The 25,301-nt window shown below is 38.2% G+C and overlaps 1 protein-coding gene across 2 annotated transcripts in view; it reads right to left on the bottom strand.

The window, feature by feature from the left end:
- Nucleotides 1–385: 385 nt before the first annotated feature.
- Nucleotides 386–25,301, bottom strand: part of nbeab (neurobeachin b) — a gene marked incomplete at its 5' end in the record, with an annotated part of 258,401 nt that continues 233,485 nt past the window's right edge. For both annotated transcript variants that reach the window (XM_079608909.1, XM_079608908.1), the window contains 10 exons: nt 386–2,180; nt 2,259–2,410; nt 3,629–3,825; nt 3,918–4,019; nt 9,421–9,591; nt 10,504–10,659; nt 11,456–11,527; nt 13,016–13,208; nt 15,655–15,744; nt 23,094–23,264. In XM_079608909.1, coding sequence (XP_079465035.1) covers nt 2,090–2,180; nt 2,259–2,410; nt 3,629–3,825; nt 3,918–4,019; nt 9,421–9,591; nt 10,504–10,659; nt 11,456–11,527; nt 13,016–13,208; nt 15,655–15,744; nt 23,094–23,264 — 1,395 coding nt within the window. In that variant the 3' untranslated portion in view covers nt 386–2,089. The remainder of the gene's footprint in view (nt 2,181–2,258; nt 2,411–3,628; nt 3,826–3,917; nt 4,020–9,420; nt 9,592–10,503; nt 10,660–11,455; nt 11,528–13,015; nt 13,209–15,654; nt 15,745–23,093; nt 23,265–25,301) is intronic.

The following is a 25,301-nucleotide window of genomic DNA, read 5'->3' as shown; positions in this document are numbered from 1 at the left end:
AATAGGGCCCTCTATGTGCTACGAACTACGTGTTTCAATTGAATTGCTAAACTATCAACGGTGAAATTAATCTACAGCAGTCAGGTGGTACAGGTCAGTGCTCTTTAGATGGTTTATGTTCATTATTATTGTAATGTTTTGTTCTTTGAGACATGAGGTACAGTAGTTTAACGTCATCTCTCATCTCGTGATGCTTTGCAGACTCTGCTGTACACGTTCGTGTGTTTTGGAGATGCTCTGAAGTGTTTGGATCTTATGCTTTTAAATTTAGCTTGCTATTGCTAGCCTCTCAGAGATTGCCAACCCTACCTTGAAATTTTATTCTCAAATAGCGGCAGTTGTATATGCACTAATACAAGGGAACAGCACTCAACGCAGTACATTTGATCTTCTTTTATTATAAATAAAAAGTAGGCTGATACATTTCATCACAATGATTCACTAGGACATACCGAACAGTTTGAACTAAAAAGAAACTAACTTAAACATATCTGCTGAATTAGCAGGCACCATTACTTGCAATGTCAATGTTCCTGATGGAAACTGTTCACATCAAATAAATCATTTGAAATCTGAGGCATTTCAACATAAAAAATGACATTAAGGTAAACTAAGGTTTTAAAAATAACCATTGCTCAGTATATCAAATCTAAATTGCTATTCTTGTAAATAAAATGTTAACTATGGCACCATATTTATTGTGTGGCTTGGCAAAAAAAACAAAACAAAAACTCAATGCTTTGTCTCCTTACAGCAGAATATTTCACATATTTGCACTAAAACAATTAAAAATAGTTTAGTTTTTTGATCCATAAACTCTGAGTAATAGATTTGATTTACATTATGCAATATAATTAAAGATGTGCATACATTATACATAATGTATTGCTTACAGCAGTGAGTTTACAATGTTATTTTCTGTTAACAAGTGCAATTCGGAAAGATCTTGATGGCAGTAGACAATTTAAGACAGTAAAATAATCTAACAAATGATGTTTAGCATACCCTCTTCATCCTCAGAATACTTTGACATCTTGAGAAAAACTCATGAATGTGAAAATACAGCAAAACAGAAAAAAAAATCTGTTAAAAGTGCAAATACTGGTTTAAAAACCTCAGTTTTCTTTTCACATGTGTAAAACCATATATATCATTTTAAATGGTAAAATTGCACAATAATTACATGATATTTGCCCAGTTGATCTACTGTACTCCAGCACCATCAGCGTCGACCCTCATTTAGTGCTTGAAACGTCGAGTATTCCTGGACTGCACATGACACCAAAAACAATGTCTTTAATGCTGCATCCATCGAGAAGTCCAGAAGCAATCTGGTTCTCACTTTGAAATGAAATACATCCACAACAGACAAACCATTCATCCTCACACGAGGAGAATGACTGAACGAACATTACAGGACATCACATTAAAACAAGAGCTTCTCTCTCTCCTTTTTTTCTCTTTGTAATCATATCAAAAAAAGCATTTGTCGATGTCAAATGCGTGAACACAGGACGGACATAATTCAATTGCAGAATAGTTTAGAAAGCAGCCTCGGAGACAAGTTTGACAGAAATAGTATAGCATTTACACACACACGAGCTCAGCGTCAGAGAGAGGACGTTTCGTTATGTATTGTTCATGTAGCTTTTCTTTCCCGCGGGCCTGTAGAAAGAAAGTGAAATATGCTGGAAGCCAGTAGAAAATAAACCTCATAAAAATATTGTTATTGGTTCTCTTTGCAAAGTGTTACTGTCAGTTCAAATGACGGGACTGTGAGTAAAGAGGCTGTTTTCGACAAGACTATTGTTGGCTCGGATGACACACGTTTAGATAAAATAATTTGTGATGAAAAAAACTGCTGGCCTCCATCTGTGCTCTCTTGATTCATTTAGAAATAATCATCTATTAATCGCTGCTGTGCGTGTTTGGACATGTATACATCTGCTCAAGCAGCTGAGATCCCTTAAACTGCTGGGATTTCTCCAACAACTTCTTTCATTCCGTATGTTTTCTGCTGCTACGTCGCTTCCCGTAACGACACGTTACCGTGGCGAAGCTGCAGATGCCCGTCATTGGCTGATCGCTCTCAGTACCTGTTCTGATGCTCAAAGTGCCAGCGATTAAAATCAATGTTGAAAGCCACGATGCTACCAGATGCCATGCCCGTGATCAGAGTCCTGGAAACACAGGAGACGACGTCAGGTTTAAAGCAGTTTAGGGTTTGCTGTGTATGTCTCTGTGTAGTAAAAGCGTACCTCTGGTCATGTGACAGGTCCATGGCTCGGATGCCGGCGTCACAGCCAGGGTAGACGTACAGCTGTTTGAAGTCACAGGCCTGCCACACCTCCACCACCCCGTTATCTCCTCCAGTCACTAGGTTCTGTCCATCACTGCTCAGGAGGACGGCCTGAGTGTGTGAAATCACATCAAATATAGCTCATTAAAGGTGCACTACGTAACTTTTTTTTGTATTTTTTGTAACTTTTTTTTTGAGTCAATACATCATCAATCCTTCTTCCAAAATGTGTTTTTGTCTTCTTATTCAATCTTATCATGTTGAAAAGTGGATTAGTTTACCAGAATTCATCTTTTTCCTCATCAAATGGTAATGCGACTTCTGCCATATGGCATTACTAGATCACTGAGGCTTTGCTATTGAGGGAATCATGCATTGACGTCACTTTCCCGCCGGACTGAGTGGCAAAAGAGCGGCTGTGTGACTGGATTTAATAGGGGAAACTGCGAAATCGTGAGTAAAACAAACTAGTATCGGTTTAAACTAAAGGTTGGACTCCATATAGCGTTCCTTACAACTTACCAAAGATCCAGTGAGCCATTGGTTTCTGTAATGAATTCAATAATGGATTGAAATGCAGCTAGGAATCGTGTTTCCTGACATTTATATGTGCCTGATTTCGACGCCAGGGAAATACATAAAGCAAATTTGCCTCTGAACGCTTTATATAAATACAATGGAGGTCTAAATCCATATGATCACTTATATCAATGTTATATAGATCGTCATATCATCCAGCCTTAAAACTTGTATAGTTTTTTGTCAGTGTTTATTTAAAAATGTCCATTTATGCAGAATATTCTATGGTAAATATTTAAAATCATACACTATATATTGTATTGAAAACTCATCAATTAAATATTTACCATAGAATATTCGGCATAAATGGACATTTTTTAATAAACATTGACAAAAAACTATACAAGTTTTAAGTTTTGTGTCATATTTAACCCCTAAATATGACACAAAATGATAACTGCGAATCCACCTTTCGCTGCCTGGAGTCCAGTTGTTTCTATGATTTGCAGTGATAAATTTGCTTCTCTGTTCTGTAGCTTTCGGCAGTCTGTAAAAATACACCTCAGAGTTCTTGTCAAATGTAGTAGTACAGTCATTCGCAAGGCTCTTTCCCGGTTTAAATGTGTTTTGTGTGGCATTCACGCTGAAAACAAACTGAGTCAGTGGGCGTAACCGCAGTCACTCCAGCTGACGGTGACACAAACGCATACCCTCTATAGAAATCGAAATGGTTCTTTTTACACTGGCATGTTTAGTATCAATGTAACCAGACCATCATGTGTATGATAAAGCAAAGAGTCGAGAACATACACGTGTGGAGTCGTTGATCTCCATCTGGGCCAGCAGTTTGCCGTTGATGCTGAAGTTGCAGAACTGGCCCCTGTCGTAGTAGATGATGCAGTGGCCCTCACTGGACACGGAGATCAGGCGGGGAAGCACACAGCTATCAGGGCCCTCCAGAGCCCTCAGAAGGTCCCCAGTGATGGTGTGGACCAGACACGGCCCCTCTGACAAACACACACGTCTGATGAGTGACGCTCTTGTGGCATTACACACGACCTCATATTATTTCATATCCCACAATGCTCTTCTCACTCACCTTTTGCTCCACTGATTACAATTCCAAGCTCAGCACACACTGACACACACACCACCTCATAGTCATGACCAGTCAGAACCGCACGGGGAGCTGGGTAATCACCTGCGAATGAGCAGAGGAAACACACATTATTCAAATTAAGATTAAAACATGAGCACAGGAAACACACATTATAATTATAATTCAAATTAAGATTAAAACATGAGCACAGGAAATACACATAATTAAAATTCAGATTAAAACATGAGTACAGGAAACACACAGCACACAGTAAACTGAAATATAACAACATCAACACTAATGGAGTTGACGCATGCAGCAGATCCATGAGTCTAAGACCACGGGCTACAATTAAACACATACAATTTTAAGATTTTGACATATTAAATTTAAAGTAAATACATAAAAAAATATAAATAGAAGGTGGTCTTAGACTTTTAGGATTTTTAAATATAAAATTAAAATGATAGTAACAATAAATAATAATAGTAGTAATAATAATAGATTACAAAAATACACTGAATTTGAAATACATTATTTATAGGCCCAATAACATCTTGGAAAATGAAAACTAGCCTTCGGGTTAATTTGGGTACATTTACATTGATGAATGTTGATTAATGTACACTGTCCCTGTTCTACATAAATAAAATGAAAGCATTTTTATTAGTTGTTGTTTAGGATTTTGACTTAAATAGGATTTAGAAATAGAAAAAGTAATTAAAAAGCAATAACAACAATACATACTACTAAATAAATAGAACCATTAGATTTTGAAATATAAAATTTAAATGATAATAAATAAATAAAAGCACAAAAATAAGTGTTCTTAGGCTTTTGGGATTTTGAAATAACATTTAAATGATAATAATAATGATGGTTAAGGAGAGACCCCTGATATGACTGTAAAGTGCTTTGGGTGTACAGTAGTACATAGTAAAGCGATATACAGTATAAATGCATTATTTCATTTTAATAATAAGATATTACAAAAATAAAATTGAAATGATAATAATAATAATAATAATAAAAATTCAATTATAAATCAATTAATAAAAGTAAATAAAAATAGAAGCACATTCTCTAGATCCTGATGTACACATAATCAATATGATTTATTAAACTGCTATAAAATCAACTGGATTAGTTTTAGCCGATTCTTACAGTGCATATGACCAAAACCAATAATTCTGATTATGTCTGGAAGGTAATTTACACAAGTCCACAAACACGATATAACCGATGTGAGGAAACCACAATAAAGCAGGTCAGGTGCCCTAGAGAACATCTGCTCAAAGAGGCGTCCCCCCAAATGATCACCGGCAGTGGCCCAACAGCCTCTGGACCCCATACATTGTCACATGATGGATGAGGGGGAGGGAAGAGGCGATATGAGGTCATTTAAAGACACCTGTGGTACGTCAGCACCGGCTGGTCAGCTGCAATGAAAGGGCTCTTTTTGGAAAAAGTGGAACAACTCATTTAAATTGTGCCAAGATGTGATATAAACTGTGTGGAATACATCCTCATCCCTATCACATCTACATTTTCCTTGTTATAAAATCCACTGCCTCCATTTCCAAAGCAGTTCATTTGAGAAACAACAGGTAGAATCATTAAAGTGCTCGCCCTCTTGGGTCTGTACCCATCACGCTTGAACACACTCTTATATTTGTACACACTGCAGTGAGTTAGAGAAGCAATCCAACCGTAAGGAGAACGGGGCCAGTGGTGTAATTAGCTTGATTTGTGCAGCGAGGAAGCAAAACAGTAATTATTAGCCGGGGGGATCAACATTATGTTTCTGGACGGATTAAACATTGCTTTTGGAGAAGGTGTGTGTGTGTTTCAATGGTTTAAAGGATTAGTTCATCCAAAATTCTGTCATCCTTTACTTCATTGTGCGTACAGTATGTAATCCAAAACACATTTGACTCCCTTCTTTGGCACACAAAAGGAGAATTTAAATAATGTAATGAACACACATCTCCTTGCTATTACATTGAATGGGAAATTAAGCTTTCAAGCATCAAAAATGGTGCAAATGCACCACAGAAGTTCCAAATAATAGATGCTTTTTTGCTATTATCTGCAACTTTTGTGGTTCTTTTGCACCCTTTTTGATGCTTGAAAGCTTCTCACATACTAGATTATAAGTCAAATATATTATGAACAAACCCAATTTTTCTTCAGGATTCTTTCATCAATCTTAACATCATAAATGTCTTTACTTTTGATCAGTTTAATATGGAGCTCCAATAGGGACAAGGTGGTGGGGGAAAAAAAGAGATAGAGCGCAAAAGAATTGACAAATATTTTTTTCTCCCTCGCAAATGTTTTGCGTTCCCCCCGAGAAACTGTTCCCTCGCAGAAACTTTTGCGTTCCACATTTTGAGTTTGCTCGCAAAAAGCATAAGAGTTTTGCAGGCGAAAGCAAAGTTTCTCGGGGGAACGCAAAACGTTTTGCGAGCGAACGCAAAGTTTCTTGATGGAACGCAAAGCGTTTTGCGCGCAAACAAAGTTTCTCGAGGGAATGCAAAAATGTTTTGCAAGTAAACAAAGTTTCTTGAGCAAAAGGGTTTGTGAGCGAATGCAAAGTTTCTTGATGGAATGCAAAATCTTTTTCAAGCGAATACAAAGTTTCTCGAGGGAACGCAAAACGTTTTGTGAGCGAACGCAAAGTTTCTTGATGGAACGCAAAGCGTTTTGCGCGCAAACAAAGTTTCTCGAGGGAATGCAAAAATGTTTTGCAAGTAAACAAAGTTTCTTGAGCAAAAGGGTTTGTGAGCGAAAGCAAAGTTTCTTGTGGGAACGCAAAACGTTTTGCAAGCAAACTCAAAGTTTCTTGAGGGAAGACAAAATGTTTTGCGAACGCAAAGTTTCTCTGGGGAATGCAAAACATTTTGCAAGCGAATACAACATTTCTTGAGCAAAACGTTTTGCAAGCGAATACAAAGTTTCTCGAGGGAACGCAAAACGTTTTGCAAGCAAACGCAACGTTTTTTGATGGAACGCGAAATGTTTTGCAAGTGAATAAAACGTTTCTTGATCAAAATGTTTTACAAGCGAACACAAAGTTTCTCGGGGGAACGCAAAATATTTTGCGAGCGAACGCAAAGTTTCTCAAGGGAACACAAATGTTTTTGCAAACAAACTCAAAGTTTTTGTTTGCAAACACATTAGTTCATGACTCAGACATCCTTTCTTGAATGCGACAAGGAGCTGATGTCAATATGTCAAGATTTTTAGTAAATAAGACTGAAATTTTGGTCTGTTTGTCACATAAATGAGCTTCAGAAGACTTTGGGACTACTATTATGATGCGTTAATGTCCTCTATGAAGCCTGAAAGCCTCAGTAGCGATTCATTGCAATTGCATGGTAAAAGCAACAAATACAATTCTCCTCAGAAGATATATAAATTATAAAATTCTTCTCTGATGATAAAATCTTGACTTTAAGTGGCCACATAGTATGTTCTAATATGTGTATTGTATAATGTGCAGGCAGAGGGATTTCTAAAACAAAGCTAATAATATTGTACAGGGAGAACTCACGACTACAGGTTCATCCATTAAATGCCTGAGATCTTTTCAATTTTTAATTAACACTAAGTTCATTACCTTCCACATAATTAAGACGCATGCCATTACTTTGCATGCAGAACACCGTTAAATGAACCCAGGAATCAATAGAATGACCGATCCAAATGCAGATGTTTTTTTAAAGTTGGCGAACAATCAAAGGTTACTCAGTCCTTGATCAATACGGTCCCGTGTTCACCGAGATCTCCACAGGGGCCCCGTCTGGCAGCTGTCAGTGATCTGGGTGGGAACGCGTGTCAGGACTGGATCCCTCGGGAGATCCCGGATCACCTTCACCACAAAAGATTTAATCAGTGCGCACCCGGGCCCTTCGAAACCCTCGCGCTAAACCCCAGCAGCACAGCAACACAATTAAGAGGTGTAAATTGGAGACCGGCTGCTGGGGTCGTGAAGCACCGGGGCCTTGATTGAGCCGGACGGGATTTTAATCATTGCACATTTAAGACACACTTCAGCTTTCACGGGCAACTGTGAAATCAATTTCTACACCATGTCGGAGTGCCGCGGGGGCTGGTACTCGAATAACTGCTGAATATTCATGGAAGTTCCTGTCCTGACTGAGAAACAGATGAAAAAAAAAAAAAAAGTGCAGTGTGGAGATGCTTGATGAGGCACAGCTGAACTTATCATTGACACAGAAACACACTGATGAGGGTTTGTTTTTCTTTACTTCATGCTACACTGATATCGTCTTCACAACCTCAAAGAATTCTGGCTATAAGTCGGAAATATGTAATGAGGGAACATACTTTTTTTTTTAAATAAAATTATTCTGCATTCCACTTTAGATCACCAGAGGATTATGTAGTCACGTTCGTGTAACTGTGGAAGTTTTGCCTCAGGTCATTCTACAAACACTGTTATATGCTTACAAATGCAAAGAATCAAAAAATTATTTTCTGAAATTCACCACTAGAGGGCACTGTTAATTTCCTAGAAAGGACATGCTCAAAACATTCATCCATTAGATGCCATTTTAAAAATCACTGCTCTACAAACATTATTCTGAACTAGATTTCTTTTATAAATGAAATGTAAATATTAATAATAACATATTATTAATTTTTAAAATAATATAAATTATTAAGCTGTTCCAAAAAAAATATTACATACAAATAGTGTTCATTAGTATTACTCCGAAATGACTCTGTAATTACATTATCATATTGCATATGACATAATGACGTCAGATTATGTACCGTGGGCTTGATAAAGTTACCATTGTTAGGTTTACTCCTCATTAAATATATAAATAGTTCTTTGTTCATAATTCCCACCAGTTTTAAGCGCACAGGCCATTAGTCGCCTTTGTGAGGGCACACAGTGAGCAGTTGTGTGAATATCATGGGAGTTTGGTTTCCTCTGCACTGGAAACAGGAGCGAGGCTGTACCTCGCTAATTGGAGGCAGTCGAGCCGAAATCCTTAATTAACTGTCTGAGCGTCACTGAAGTTAATTAGAGAACAAGCTCTGCTAAACCACAGCTCGTGACACGTAGAAGACAATACATCTAATACAAACCAATGGCGCAAATGCACAGATTTCTTGCAAAACACACACAAAAGCAAGCTCAGACGTGCAGGCTTGTTTTCTTGTTAACGTGTTTGCACCTCGTTACAAAAAAAAAAAAAAAAGCTTTCTGTTTTCAGTTTCAGTAGTGAGGAAACCTGGAACAATTACAGCCGTAATGCATTAATTAGTGATGCAATAATAGCTTTTGTTACTACAGTGATTAAAATAAAAACTAAAAAAACAACAACTAAATAATAATAATATATTGGGCAGAATATGAGCTTTTATAATCTCCTCCATAATTAATGTAACGTCTCTTGTTGGATGATTGTATTATGTAGTTTGCTTAATATTGATGTAATTGTGCTTAGGTTCAGTTGTTACTCACTGTTGTTAGGGTTGTCTCCTATGATATGGTGCCGCCCACTCCAGTACCAGAGCAGCAGAGTGGCATCTCTGGATCCCGACACAATGTAGCAGTCGCCTCCGATGTAAGACTCGGAGCGTGCCAGACACGTGACCACGTCCCAGTGACCGAACACTATCTGAGTGAGCTTGCCTGCGAACAAACACGCGGACAATTCAAAGCAAAAATATGTTGGTCAGACACATATTGTCCACTCATTTCAATGAAATGAAAGTGAATGAAGACTGGGGATGGAAAAGTATCACAGAATTGCACTATAAGAGTCTTCTAATAACATTTCATGAAAGTTCTTGAGAGTTTTTGCAATGGCAATGGCAATATTGATATGTTTGGTCTTGGAGGAATAGATCGGCTATGCTGCCGCTGCTGTTGGTTATTGCTGTTGCTGCAGAGTAAGTACGGGACTTACAATACACACATGAGTCACGACACGCTGCTGTGAGCAAGTAAGACATGCTGCTGCTGTACAATATAACACACATGGATCACGCGTAGCAGATCTATACAGGTGGAGCTGGGGAAGGAGGAGGGTTTCTGAAAGCGCTGCACTGCTATAATGCTGACTAAGTGTTTGAAGGTTAAGCAGCGAGCTCATTGGCTACTGATGCAGCAGGAACCAATCAGCTGTGCCCTATAGAGAATGATGTGATCGCAAGCAGATTGAGTTAAGGACCTCTCAGCCTGCGCCACCTAGAGTTTCATGACAGAACTTTGTATCTGTAAACAAATAATTATTTTCTGATCTTTTTAATGAATCAGCTGATTCAGTTCACATAATGATCTACAAAATGATTCATTCACAAATCAGAGTTCAACTCACTGACTCGATCCGGTTGAAGAGAATTAACAGGCTACTGAAGGGGAAGATAAACAGTAAATAACGACTTTAATTTCACACAAAGCCATCGTATGGCTTCAGAAGAATAACATACCGTACAAACTATGGACTTCTTTCAGGATACTCTTATTTGAAGTGAGTAAATGATGACAAAACGTTACATATTGGGTGAACTATTACCTTAATGTCTTATGAGTGTCTCTTACCTGTGTCGGACGAGTACACGCGGAAACTCTTGTCCCAGAAACCACACACCAGGATGTAGCGGTTATCTGCCGTCACCACAAAGCACTGAGTGTTGATCTGAATGCTCTGGTCAACCAGGTCAGTGATCTGTCGCTTGTTTGTGCCCGAGTTGTTCGCTGGAATAGACGTAGGATTCAAAATAACTGTTTTATATTTTAAAATGTAATTTATTGTTGTGATGACAAAACAGATTTTTCAGCAGCCATTACTCCAGGGATTCATTGCAATCTTAAAGTTAAAAAGTACATTATTTATTTTAAAAAGAAATCATGTTTAACATTCAAATATCTTTATTGTCACTTATCCCACAATCATGTGCTTTCCATTTTGTGACAGTTGTGCTAAAAAAATAAAGATGGCATCTGAGTTGCGGTTGGTGGTCAGTTTGTGTGTAAGTGTACGTTTTCCACTTCTGATGTCATTTCTAGCGAGGAATTACTATTGTACTCATTAAATATTTGCTACGTTTTCACCAGGTCTCTCTATTTTTCTGTGGTTTATTAAACAGTAACGTTGCCTCAAAAGTCTGTACGAAATCAGTTTCATAATGTGCATTTGTGCGTAAATGCTGCCTATAAAGTCATTGCCTGATAGGGGAGCGAGGCAAAGAGTCAGCAGCCTACGCTTTCGGTAGCAGACACTATATAACAAACATGTTGCAAAAATGACTAACAAGTCTTCCAAATACATCTACTATTGGTTGGAGAAACACCCCAATCTCATGGTATGGTTGAACCAATGTTGCTGTGTTGATTTAGTTGGGATACTCATCAAAACAGAGCAATGTTTTTAAAGCACCACAGGGCCACTTTTCAGGGAAATAAACAACATACTGTTTGAGTTGATCTCTTAATTTAGTTAAGGTTTGGACCGGATAAAGTATTTAACAACAACAAAACAAGTCAAACCCACCAATCAGCGAGTCCATCTCAATGGGGAGATGATGAGCCTGCTCTAGTGAATATCCTGGAGCTCCTCGAAGACCTGTCTCACACACACACACAGAGACAGTAAAAAACACATTGTTCAGTACGTTCACTCCCGTTATTTTCACACACACACACACACACACACACACACACACACACACACACACACACACACACACACACACACACACACACACACACACACACACACACACACACACACACACACACACACACACACACACACACACACACACACAAACTTGGGTTTTCTTGTTTTATGGGGACTTTCAATAGACATAATGATTTTTATACTGTAAAATCTGTATCTTATATCCCCTTACACTAACCCTGCCCCTAAACAAAAAGTTTCTGCATTTTTACATTTTCAAAAATACATCACTTGGTGATGATTTATAAGCTGTTTTCCTCATGGGGACCACAAAAAGCCCCCACAAAGACAAGCATTTCAGATATAGCCATCTTTGTGGGGACATTTACCAAAAAAAAAAAAGTTATTCCTCAATAATTTTGTCTTCTTTTCCAGTACAAATATCTAAACATTCTTACATCAAGATACTTGAGTACAAGATACAAATACATTTACTTGAGAAGCAAAATTACTTTGTCTTGTTTTTTTGAAAAAAATATCAAAATTAATTTACTTTATGCTTTAAAAAAATGGGTTAAGAAAAATAAACTTAATTTAAAGGGGAAATGTATTTATTTTGCTCACCTAATTGCCAGAGATTTTTTTTCTTGTATTAAGCATAGAGTCTTATTAAAAAAAAAAAAAAAAAAAAAATCTGAAAACATCTTATGTCATTTTGCTTCTCAAGTAATTGTATCTTGATTTAAGAGTGTTTAACTGCAATGTGTGTTTGTACTGCAAAACAAGACAAAAGAAAAACTTTTTGGCAGCGCACCCTTACAAATGTCCTCACGCAAACACCTGTCCTGCTGTCACAATCAAGTCCACTCCCTGACCCCATCCCATTTGACATTGGGGCCTTATGAAGAGCCACCAGCCAGTTCTCCATGGTGCTTATTGATTTCTCCCCCTGTCCTGTGTCAGACAGGCCAGAGCTATAGCACCCCTGAGGCAGGCCTACAAGGCAGTGATCGCCATTTTGAGCTCAATGTGGTGGCCTTATTATTTCGGGGGACCCACACACACACACACACACATGTCCGGAGAGGGCTGGTCCTGCAGCTGCAGCCATTAGTAGTGTGAGAGAGCGAGGTTGCCACATTTGGTCCTGACATCACTATGTGTTGCCGTGACAGCTGGGGAGGTGTGAGGCGAAAGGAGAGGCCGTGATAGGCTAATTTAGCCAGTCGCCACAGCGCCCGACCTCTGACCTGCAGGTGAGGGGGGCTCCGGGGGAACGGCTAGTTGGGTAATGTTGTTCATACATGGCCAAGTGGTAACATGTGGAGTTAATCTGGGTTTTTGTTTGGGTGTGAATGTGTTTTTTAGGTGAAATGAAGCCATTAGCTGGTTAGTTAGTATATACTAGTATGCACAAAGATTGGCACTCACCCACTGTGTTGTGCCAGCGGTTGACGGCGAAGAGCCGGCTGCAGGTGATGGTGACGACGGCAGGGAGGGTCAGGTGGGGCAGCGTGTTGGCGGCCACGTGAGTGACGGGAGAGTTGGAGGGAAACTTCAGCACCATGATGACATCCTGCTGCATCTGATCCTTAAACATGAGCGGACTCTGCGGAAGGAAACACTGTTGAACAGAGAAAGCAAAGGAAGAGAAGGATGGAAAAGAGGGAGGGAAGGGAGAGATAGATGAGGAGAGGTTGTTACCAAAGAGGAAAGTGGTAAAAAAAACAGAGGAAAGACTGTGTGGTAGTTTAGGAGGAGAGTCATGGAGAAGGGGCCTAATAAGTTGAGGCAAATATACATAATTATGTATCTATTTATTTATTTGATTATTATACAGTAACAATTGTACCAATGTGATTTTTTTAACGATTTTCTATTTTACTATATTATAAAATGTAATTTATTCCTGTGATGTCAAAGCTGTATTTTCAGCATCATTACTCCAGTCTTCAGTGTCACATGATCCTTCAGAAATCCTTCTAATATGATGATTTGCTGCTCAAGAAACATTTATTATTATCAATGTTGAAAACAGTGGAGCTGCTTAATATTTTTGTAAAAATTGATACTTTATTTGAAAATAATTTGATGAATGGAAAGTTCAAAAGAACAGCCTTTATTTTAAATAAAATAATGTTGTAACAGTGTGAAAGCGTTTACAGTCACTTTTGAGCAATTTAATGCAACTTTGCGGAATAAAAGTATTAATTTCTTTAAATTCTTTATAATAAAATAATATAGCCTGGATAACACACGGACACGCACGCACGCACGCACGCGCACACACATATGCACACGCTGATGTGAATGTGCTATCTGGGGGAATTTGTGGGTTTTACTCAAACTCAACTGACGATTAAAACTTAAAGCATTAGGCTGCACACATTTACTTTGGAATATAAACAAGCACTAATTATCAATTTATAGTATTGACAGCATTACAACGTTCACTTTGTAAACTTCAGTGTGATTGTTTTGACAGATGCTTGATTGAGATAGGAATGAGTCTTCAGGTGTGAGGACTCAAAAGGCCAGTAGGGAGCACTGTTCTCCCGACACTGAGCCTCTGTGATGGAGTCGTGTGCTCCTGTAAGGATGCCGGGTCTGTTTGACATGTATTTGTGTTAGGAACGTGGAAGTAGCAGCACTTGACTTTGGTGCAAGTAAGGTCCAAACTACAAATTGGTTAAAGCCTACAGTTTCAAAGAGGACATTGACAGAAATGCTCTGGCACCACTGAAACACCACTCCTGCGGTAGCTTATTAAATATCGAGACACAATAGCGGTCATTTGACAGTGTATTATCATCAGCTGGACATGTTAATAAAATAATCAGTGTTGGGGAAACTACTGAAGCCAAACTACAGTGAAGCTACTATTTAGAAAAAGTAGCAAGCTAAATTACAAGCTAATAAAGTTTTATGAAGTAACTGCCTACATGCGCGCGCGCGCACACACACACACACACACACACACACACACGCGCGCGCACACACGCACGCACACACACGCACTCATAAATGCACGCACATAATATTATATAAAATATAACGAGTTTTTAGAAAAAATAATAATTATTATTATATTAATACTAATATAATATTAATACTAATGGTGTGTCTGTGTATAATTTCAAATGATTTAATTTATATAATATCATTTATAATGTATTATAAATCTACTTCAATTAACCATATTTTGAACAAGTAAAAACAGTAGCATTTAATGGAGGGAATGTGTTACTTTTTTTAATGGTTCCATTATGGATTCATGAACCAACCAAATGAACCATTTCACTAGAATAAATAAATTGGAGTGGAAAGTTCTGCGCATGATCTACTGACGACACACACATTAAAGAACACAAACACAGCCGGATCATTTACATAATGACCAACACAATCTAACAAGAGCAGCGGAAATTAGCGTCTGGTTTAAGACACGCTTTTTTTGTGGTGTTAAATAATGACGCAAACACCTGTAAATTGACTAGTGCAAACCTTAGTAAATCACCTTACGTGATTCATCCCAATACTCTCCTCCCATATATGTTCCGTTTGAAAGGGAAACTCCGACAAATGCATATGCAATAAGGTCAGCCGCAAAAATAACTCTGTCCACGCCTTTTCAGCGCTAATTTTTCACTGCAGGTTTTTAGTAAAATATGACAGTATAGTTTGCGCTGGAGCAAGCTGTTTGTAAATCTGGCCCTAAGTGTTTTGTCCCTGGAAAAAGTAGATTATTTTACTGGGAAAATACATTACCAGTATATATTGAAAACATGCAGTTCAATGAATACATTTTAAATGTAGTTAAACTAGTATTGCCACAAAATTTAGTGACTGATCACACAACAGCAGAGCAGATTGTTCTGAACTACACTGACTGCAGAAGTTGTGGGCATATGGAAGTGAGACTGCTGTGTTGGGTGTTGGGGAGCAGTCCGAAGGTCAGGCGTCACTGCCCTTGTTCCAAATAATAACTTCCCTACTGCCGGGCAGGAAAAAGAAACACAACAAACACGCACACACTGATTTTATTACACACACACACACGCTGTTCTCACCAGGTGCATGGCGGAGCTACGGGGAGGATGTGGCTCGATGAGCAACTGAGATGGCGTCTGTCCAACACTTTGGATCTGAGCCTCGGTGGCCTGCAGCAAAAGAGAGAGAAAGATACAGAGGAAAAGATAGATGGAGAGAGGGAGAAAGAGAGAGAGAGAGAGAGAGAGAGAGAGAGAGAGAGAGAGAGAGAGAGAGAGAGAGAGAGAGAGAGAGAGAGCAGGCTGTCAGTATCGATACACATCAAAGTGATGGGTCAATGCGTTACTTGACAATGCAAGCAAATCCCCCCCCCCCCCCCTGCCTTGGAGGGGTGGTTGTGGAGGGTGGGGGGGGGCATGGTTGGTGACTATGAGTGGGTGAGTTCCAAAACCCAAAACTACCCCCACCCCTGCCCCCTTCAAAGCCTGCAGAGTCATCCAAGTGTTAGTATGGAAGAGACAAGCCTTTCCTTATTAACATGCTTCAGTTAACCGTTCCCATTTCCAGGAGCAGGGTCCACGTACACCCCCTCACCCACCCTTCGTGAGCAGACGTTAACCTGGACTGACGCACAGCCAGGACTGCGGCAGAACCCTCCCTCTCAGATGTTATTGTGCCGGAGACAAAGGGCAGAAAGAGCACGCACACACACAATATTATATAAAATAGGAGCAGCATTATTCATAATAATATTAATACTAATGGTACATTAAAGATCATAAAGACACCACAAAAAGGATAATACTGTAATGATCATTTTCTCTAGCATACTTTAGAGTCTAATGCACACATATAAATCATTATGATGTCATTTATATTTAGCAGACATTTTATCCGAGGCAAACAATTACAAACGAAGAACAACAGAAACAACCTCATAATGCCACAATATCAAGTTTCAAGACTAAGCTCAAGTTGTACAAAAGTGAGAGCAGAAGTTCTATATACTATATAGAAATAATTATATACACTCAAATACTATAGAAAAATTGAAAATTGACATGAAAAATACACTACCGTTCAAGGATGCATTATATTGATAAAAATAATAATGTCACAATTTAACAATTATATTTCATCAAATAAATACCGTTATTTTGAACTTTGTAACAAATAATTCTGAAAAAAAAGTGTATCACAATTGCCACGAAAATATTAAGCAGTCAACACTGATAATAATAAGACATGTTCTTGATCAGCTAATAATCATAATAGAATGATCATGTGACACTGGATCATATGACTGGAGAAAGGAAAAAAAATACATTTTAAAATACTTTAAAATAGAAAACTTTTTTTAGATTTTATTTCCAAATATTATTGTTTTACAGTATTTTTTATCAAATGCATCCTTGTTGAGAAAAAGAGACTTCTGTCAAAAACATATTTAAAAAGTCTTACTGACCCCAGACTTTTGAACGCATACCGTATTTTTGGACAACGGTCCAACCAAGGTTGTTGCCTAGTCACTATGTTTAAAGTTGACTTAGATTTACGTTTCTTTTTGCCTGTTATTTGAGCCACGGCTCAGATGAATGGTCAACACAATCGAAGAAAGCACAGAAAGCCACTCATCTTTCAGTCCTCACACATCCCTCATGTTATGTAACGCTGACAGACGCATGTCGCTGTGAGTGTGTTGGTTATTGATAGAGTGTATGTTTGTGGTTGTTTGTGTATGTGTGTGGAGCCCAGGAGTGTGCCACTGCGCACGCTAGCATTGACAGACACCTACAAGCTCCCCTCGGCTGTTCTGAGGCTCTGATCCCATCAATCTTTCCTTCCCGCGAGGAGCGCCTCCCACAGTCTAACAGAACAGCTCTCCCTCAGTGCTCTGAAGCCTGGATTCTCACGTCAGATCAAACGTCCCCACGCCGGCCAGATCAGCGTGTTAAACATGTCACATGACCCACACGCTTAGAATCGGAACCACTCTGACTTCTAAACTCACTACATTCTAAATGCACTACTTGCAATTTGGAGGAATGTGTGATATCATATGCCTTTCACTTTCAGTTTCTTTTAAAATAGTTGGTTTTCCATCCAGAGCATTTCACTTCAAAGTCAACACAAAATGTAAATGGACTCTGTTTACTTTCTCAACTCGCAGTCTAAATTCTCTCAACGAATACCCCATTTCACTTACAGAATTAAAATGGCGTGCAAATGATGTTTCACGTCGACTTCAAAGCAGTTTGGCAGCGGCGAAACAAACCCACAGAATTATAATCATTAGTGCGACTGAAATGAGAGGAACACTAGTTAGTTCTCACTGAAATACTTCAAATAGGAACAACAGATCGTCAAATTTAAAGGATCTTATCTAAGCCGACCTCAAGCAGACACGAGCAGACCTCGCACGACTCACAGCAATCACATTTGGCAACAATTAAACATCAGTCTGTGGTGTTTTTACGACGCTGTCTGTCAAATAATAATGCGCTCACATTATAGCTATTTTAGGTTAGACTCAGGAACAGGGGTCAAAATGTCTGCTCAAATAATGTAATCTGATCTGAAGATCTGAGGGAAACAGGCAGCCATGTGGAAAGTATCAACTATATTTCTGCCATCCAACAGTGAAGGAAAGAACGAGAGGGGAAAAAATCATTCTAGAAGTCCAGAAATATGAATATAAATGGTCAATATACTTCATATCAAAACAAAATGGGTTATGGTTATTATATATAACATAATGTTTTGATAAAAAGAAGTCTATTATGCTCATCAATGCTGCATTTTATTTGATACAAAATAACAGTAATATCGTGAAATAGTATTACAATTTAAAAGAACTGTTTTCTATTGTATTATATTTGAATACAATAGAAATCCTGTGATGCAAAGCTGTATTTTCAGCATCATTACTCCAGTCTTCAGTGTCACATGACCCTTCTGATATGCTGATTTGGTGCTCTGCGGATGTTCTGCTGCTTTCAATTTTTGTGGAAACCATGATTTTTTGGATCTTTGTAAGGAAAACATTTACTGAACCGTAATGATTTATCGTTTGTTAAGTGAGAAAATTACCTCAATGATAAAATGAGGATAAACACAGCTTATGGTCCCATATTTGAAGACTGCTATTGGATCATTGAGGATAAACGTCATGTGACTACGCATTACTTTACAGAGAGTTTACGACCTACTATCTATGTTTTGCCTTAAGAACAAATGGTGCAACCGAGTTACAAACTAGCTAGTAGTTACTAAGCCTTCCAATTGAAGTAAGAACTTACGAATGGCTGGTGCAACCCTACTCAGCACTTTAACTTCCAGAATGTAAAGTCCATCCTGCATTTATAGCAACTGTACCTTGTAAACATCAAATTCTGACAGATTATGTCTAGCCAAAGCTCCAGCAAAGTTTGTGTGAGAGACACGTCCTTTAAATCATCTCAATGTTGTCAACTGACCCACAATGTCGACCAGTTGGTCATCTCAGCTCTGGAGAAAAAAAACACACTTTATCACAAACAGAAATCAGTAACTCATAACTGGCAGTTCATTACGATAATCCACGTTAAGCCCCTGCTCTTTACGACAGATAAGAAACACCTCTTGCATAAGCTGTGCGGTGATCGTCTCCCACTGAGCTTTAAGCCGTCATGCTTAGATGGACATAAAACATCCATCATAACCTGTGGCATGTCAATCACAGATGCATCTGTGGGTCAGGATAGATGTGCAAGTATGTCAAAATCTGATGTTTACCTCAGGTTCTCCGAGAAGCATAAATATATACATTTTAGCTGTGAGTTTAATAAGTCATTCAAGCTTTCACCACAAATGTATGCCATGTTGCCAAATCATTTGCTTAAACAAGTTTGGACATCTGAATGTATCATTTGGCATCCAATTAAAAAATAAAAATCAATGTAGACTTAAAAGTAGGGTGTTTGTATCCATTTTTTCAAACACAGAAGACTGTGAAAGGATCAAATGCACTTTTTCTTACAGAAACACTCCTTTGACGTATTCTACTCATTTGTGAATGTATAATTCAATGCTTATTAGTGACGGATAATTCACGGGCAGTGCTCTCGGATTGTGTATTACGTTTACATGCAATAAAAATCTGTATCAAAAGATTGCTGGCATGTTCTTCATCGGTAAATGCTGTTTTTCCAGTGACACAACCCTGCCAACTCGAGCCCTGTGACTCCATCATCAACCGCTGCCATTTTGATTTGACTGTGGAACGAGTTATGACCCTTAACTCCAGAGTTTGACATTTTAAGGCCGTAATTGCAGTGCTTAATGTCAGAGCTGTGGATGCACCTGTCAGTGGGGAATGAATCAATAGCCTGAAGGTGACGGTCACATTTCTGAGCGAGATACCATGAGCCGTCTTCCCTCTCTCTCACATCGCAGGTGGAGACCGAGAGACCTCAGAAACGCTAGTGAATTTAGCGTACTTGAGGTCAATATATTTTGTGCATGAGATTATTCCTTTAATGTTTTTAGGTTGAGGGGCATACTTGGAAAAATAGAGCAAAACTAAATTAATTCCTTCATGCATTTAAGAAGTCAAGTTGAGGTCAGCTTTCCTCAGCATTTAAGTGTCTGAATGCCATTTGATAGGTGCTTGGATGACATAAAAAGCAATATAGACTTTATTCATATACTGAATGGAACATAAAGGCTTCTCAAACTCCAGAACTGACAAATAAAAGCCGGTTTTCTGGCTCTTCGAGGCTAACAAACCTTGCTGTCAGCTACCATTGCTCTCAGTGTGCTGGACTGCTTGTGAAGAACGCGGCCACATGAAAGAAACATAATTGCTATTGTCTAGGATGTAGAGCTGAATGATGAAAAGCAAAGCTTTCTCCATATTGTTTGATAATTAGCCCCCCTGTTCCGTGAGTGATTTGCATAGTGGTCACTTGACAAATAAAGGCAGTCCTGGAAGTGACAGTATATAAATGACTTGTTTTGCAGACAGCAGATGGTGGGTATCACAGGGAGCAGGAGAGATATAGGGAATGAGAGAGAGGAAAAGAGGAGCAAGGGAGGGAGGTATGGGGTACACACTGCTACAAACACGCTGCCTACCAGCTGCTGCTGTTGAATCGGAATCATATCCACAAACACAATTAAGTCTTCTTCCAAACTTCCACTAGTCAATAAAGACTATTGTGTGGAAAATCAATAACATTGATTTGCATCCTAATTGCTTGATGAATTCAATTGTAGTCGATAACCAGAAAATAAATAAATAATACATTTTGTATTCATGTCAAAGAGTGTTTTTTTTAAAGAGTGAATCAACTAAATCCTTAAAACTAAAACTATTAAAACATGCTCTTGATAATTCAAATAAAGTAGAGCTGCATGATTCTGCATAAATTGAGAATCATATTTTTTTTGTTTCAAACAGAGATCACTGTTCTCCCACGATTCTGAACAGAAACCTAAACGGGTTCAGACCCGTTATTTAAAAACACTGAATGAATGATTCAATGACTCACTCATAAATACTTAATTTGTTTTATTACTGGATGAATCAGCGTTTTTGAACGAATGTCTTGATTCAGTGTCAATGATTCAATGATTCAAGTCGCCACATAGTGGCGTAAAATGTAATCGACACAATCATTATTTAAAGAGCCGAGTTACTTTCAAACGGTGATTTGCTCTATTTTGATCGCTTGAAAATTGCTGTTAAGCTGTTTCATGGGAACTGCTTTCTCAGGGTCAGTGGCAGCGCGAACACAGATTTGAATGTTCCGTTGTGATTTTGTCAAAGGTTTAATAGACATAGGTGAATAGTTGACATTTAGGAATAAGATTGATTGCGTGTTTGAATCGAGATTGCGATCTTTCAACGAATAACAACGAATAATCGTGCATCTCTAGCTCGTGGGGGAGTATTCTATGTTAGAGACACTCTGAAATGTAATGAAATCAAACTGGATACACCATTAGAATATGTTCACCATTATAATTTTTTGCCTAGTGGATTATAAACCAGGCAGAAAATGTATGGATAGCATAGAGACTTATGGGGGTCTTTTGACTGTAAGCAACCCCCTAGAAACCACAGAGAACACCCTAACAATGCCAACCACCAAGAACACTTCAGCAACCATATAGCAACACATCGGCAATCATCCACAACATCCAGGCATGTGGAGGTGACTTTTGCACAAGCAATAGTAAAAATAAAATGTTCATTATAATTGTGTCTGATGTTGGCACAGATATATTACCAACTGTACTTAAAGTATTTATTTGTACCTAAAGTGTTACGGTTACCACTCATTCAGAGTAAAAGATGCAACGCACGTGAGTAAGCAGTTTGAGTTTCTCTTTCCCAGAGGACATATTTGCATGGCAAGATCTGAATGACACATACTGGCAGTCTCTCAGAGATATTCAACTGACACTGGGTTCATTCATGCTTGAACAGCGGTTGACGAATGTTGATATTGCGAGTCTTAAGCCATCATTTTTAAACCTGTTGCATCCAGAGACCTTAAAAAAAATTAACCTGCCAATATATATATATATATAAAAAATATATATAAAAATGTCCTACGTCTCTAGCTACATAATGCTAGAATAGACACTGTAGTCCATCTAGTGGTGACATTTATAAAGCATTGTACCCATAGCCGGAGGGTGAACCAACTCCAGGGTAATGCTAAGGAGATGCGCTTCCCCTTGAAAACACATTAGATTTCCATGAAATAGTTTCAGGTTACGCGTCACCGCACAACCTACACATCCCAACATAAACACTCATTATAAACTATTTGTTATTAATGTGTGTTCGTTCACAAACCAAAAGCAAGCATACTATAAGTGGGATTTGGCGTGGAAAGAGCGCTCCCTTCATAGTCACTAAAAGGCTGTCACTCATCTTAGTTCATTGCAATTTCACAAAGTTCTGTTATAATCAATGAAGCCCACTGCACAATGAATCTCTTATTAACACAATTGTTTGTAATAATAAGAGGATTTGCTTGCGAACTCAGAATCCACTCACCTGAGATTTTATTCAGTGCTAACTTAAACACCTCTGATTGGCCATTGCGTTCAAGAAATCAACATAATATGTCTGTGATTGGCTACATTGCTCAACTCAGCAAAAACACGTTGTAAATAGAAACGTTCTCCAGAGCACAAACACAGATACGCACTGGGTCGTTTGCCAAATATGTTTAGCCCAAAAATGCTATTATTACAGAGAAAATGTGCCCATAACTGCTGATCATTTTTATTTTCTATCTAAAAGCAATCAGAATCAGAAGCAGCAGCAGCAGGCAACGGTATTCTCAAGTCCATGGCCAGGGAAAGGCTAAGTCTTACCCAGCCTTATACACTCCAACTATGATTTTAACATTCACTGACACAGTCCAATTATAAAAATGGGTTAAAAAAAAAGAAGAGATGTTAGCCACAAATCCCAGAAACCTGTTGGCGTTGTCATGGCAACGCCGCGGCGGTGACCTACCTCGCGCAATGGGGGATCACTGGCGAGGCTGTCGAGGTTGACGGAGCCCTCGTAGGTCAGGTGGTGAAAGACGTTGAGGGCGCGTGCCGCCTCGGGCCCACGTTGTTTGTAGCCAAAAATAAGGTCAATCCACTGGTGCAGCTGACACGACACAAACTCGCTTTCCAGAGCCTGTCAAAGAGAGCGGGGCAATTAGAGGTGAAAGGTACACATACACAACACAAACACAAACACACACAGACGTACAGACACAAGCACTGGACAAACATACACTCGGGGCAACGCTTCTTCAGAAGACTGCAATAGCCTGAGACCAACATAAAAGCGGTAAATAAATAAACTTGTGTTCAATATTTTAACAGCTGTCTTTCCATAAAATATGATAGATGCGCTTCTTGAAGCTCAAATACTCTAAATTAACAATATACAGTGGCTCTAAAAGTATGTGGACTCACTTAACAACAAGATCAACTATATAGTCTCTCATGCTCACCAAGGCTGCATTTATATGGTCAAAAATACAGCAAAACAGTTATTTTTGTTAAATATTATTATTATTTTTAAATGCAATGTACTCCTGTAATTGTAAAGCTACATTTTCGGCATCATTAGTCCAGTCTTCAGTGTCACATGATCCTTCAGAAATCATTATGATATGCTGATTTGGTGGTAAAAAAAAATACTATAATTATTATCAATGTTAAAAACAGTTGCACTACTTAATATTTTTTGAGGAAACTGTGCATTTTTAGGATTATTTAATGAATATATAAAGTTCAAAAGAACAGCATTTATTTTGAACAAGAATTCTTATATATAAATGCGTTTACTGTAACTTTTGATCATTTTAAAGCTTCCTTGCTGAATAATAGTATTATTTATTTTTAAAGAAATGCAGTTGTAGTAGTATATATATATATATATTTTTTTTTTTTTTCAAATAATGGTCAGTTATGAATTCAAAGCATTATTATTTTCCAATAGGGATCTAGATACTGCTTGCTACGGAATGGCAATGCTTAAAGATGCACATTCTTTATTATAGGCATCAGACCCCATTGAAAGATAACAAAGGGAAAAAAGAAAGATTGAACAAATAACACAGAATGGCACACAAATACACACTTTTCTCTCCCTCTCACACACAAACACACCCAGGGACCCGCTGCTGGATTTTACACACTCACTCTCACATCAGAAATAACAGCTATTACCAACAGAGCAAGCCGTGGAGCGCAGGGGCTGAGTTACCCCCAGGGCATGTCATTACAATCCAAAGTGACACATGCAAAGATGGGAACACTAAGTGAAAGAAAGAGAGGAAGAAATGGCAGAGAGAGAAAGGGAGCACAAAGACAAGGAGGGAAAGAGGGGATTAAATGAGACAGAGAGAAAGAGAGCAGCAGAGAGAGAAAGAAAGGACAAGATCTAAGGGCAAAACCGAGCCGTAGCCTGTTTAAAAATGTATGTGCTGTTCAACTAACCTAAAATTCAGTGAAAAACACTAGTCGTTCCAACAAACCAAAGAATCACATTCAAAATTAAATTCATATTTATTGAAACGTTCATAATCATTTCTGTGTGCTCAGTGTATGACCCAAATATATATATATATATATATATATATATATATATATAAAAAAATGTCATGTTCTCTAAACCATGTATGATTTGATGTTCCTTCTACCATGGAACACAAATATATATTTTACAGAATGTTCAGCAAATATGGCAGGATAATTATTCAAACATGGTGCGTCAAGATGACTGGTGTCAATGATATCAAATCAGCTTTAAATGAGATTTGAGATCTATACAACAACAGGAAGGTTTTCAGCAAATCTAGACTTTCGATCTATTCCTCACAAAAAGCTATCACACAACTTCAGAAAACGTGGACAATATCATACCAATTGTATGGACCAGTTTTATGGTACTTTAAAGGTGTTTTTTGTCATAACCTAAGCATACTGTAAGTATCAAAAATGAATCAGTGAATCATTGATGTGATCAGTGAACTTTTCAATTACATGAATTTCAAAGAAAAAGTTCAAAAATTCAGCTACATTTGAAAAAATTCAGAAGCTAAAACAAATGAATTGCTTGAAAACAACTACTCTTATGAGTCATTTTTAAATTAAATCCAATATTCCTCAAAAGAGCCAAATTAATCGTTAATGAAACTGAATCTGAATTGTTAAGAGGAAT

This window comes from Phoxinus phoxinus, assembly GCF_949152265.1.
Source record: "Phoxinus phoxinus genome assembly, chromosome: 4".
NCBI classification, from domain to species: domain Eukaryota; kingdom Metazoa; phylum Chordata; class Actinopteri; order Cypriniformes; family Leuciscidae; genus Phoxinus; species Phoxinus phoxinus.
Note: the sequence above shows the minus strand (reverse complement) of the source record. Positions and strands in the feature narration are given on the sequence as shown.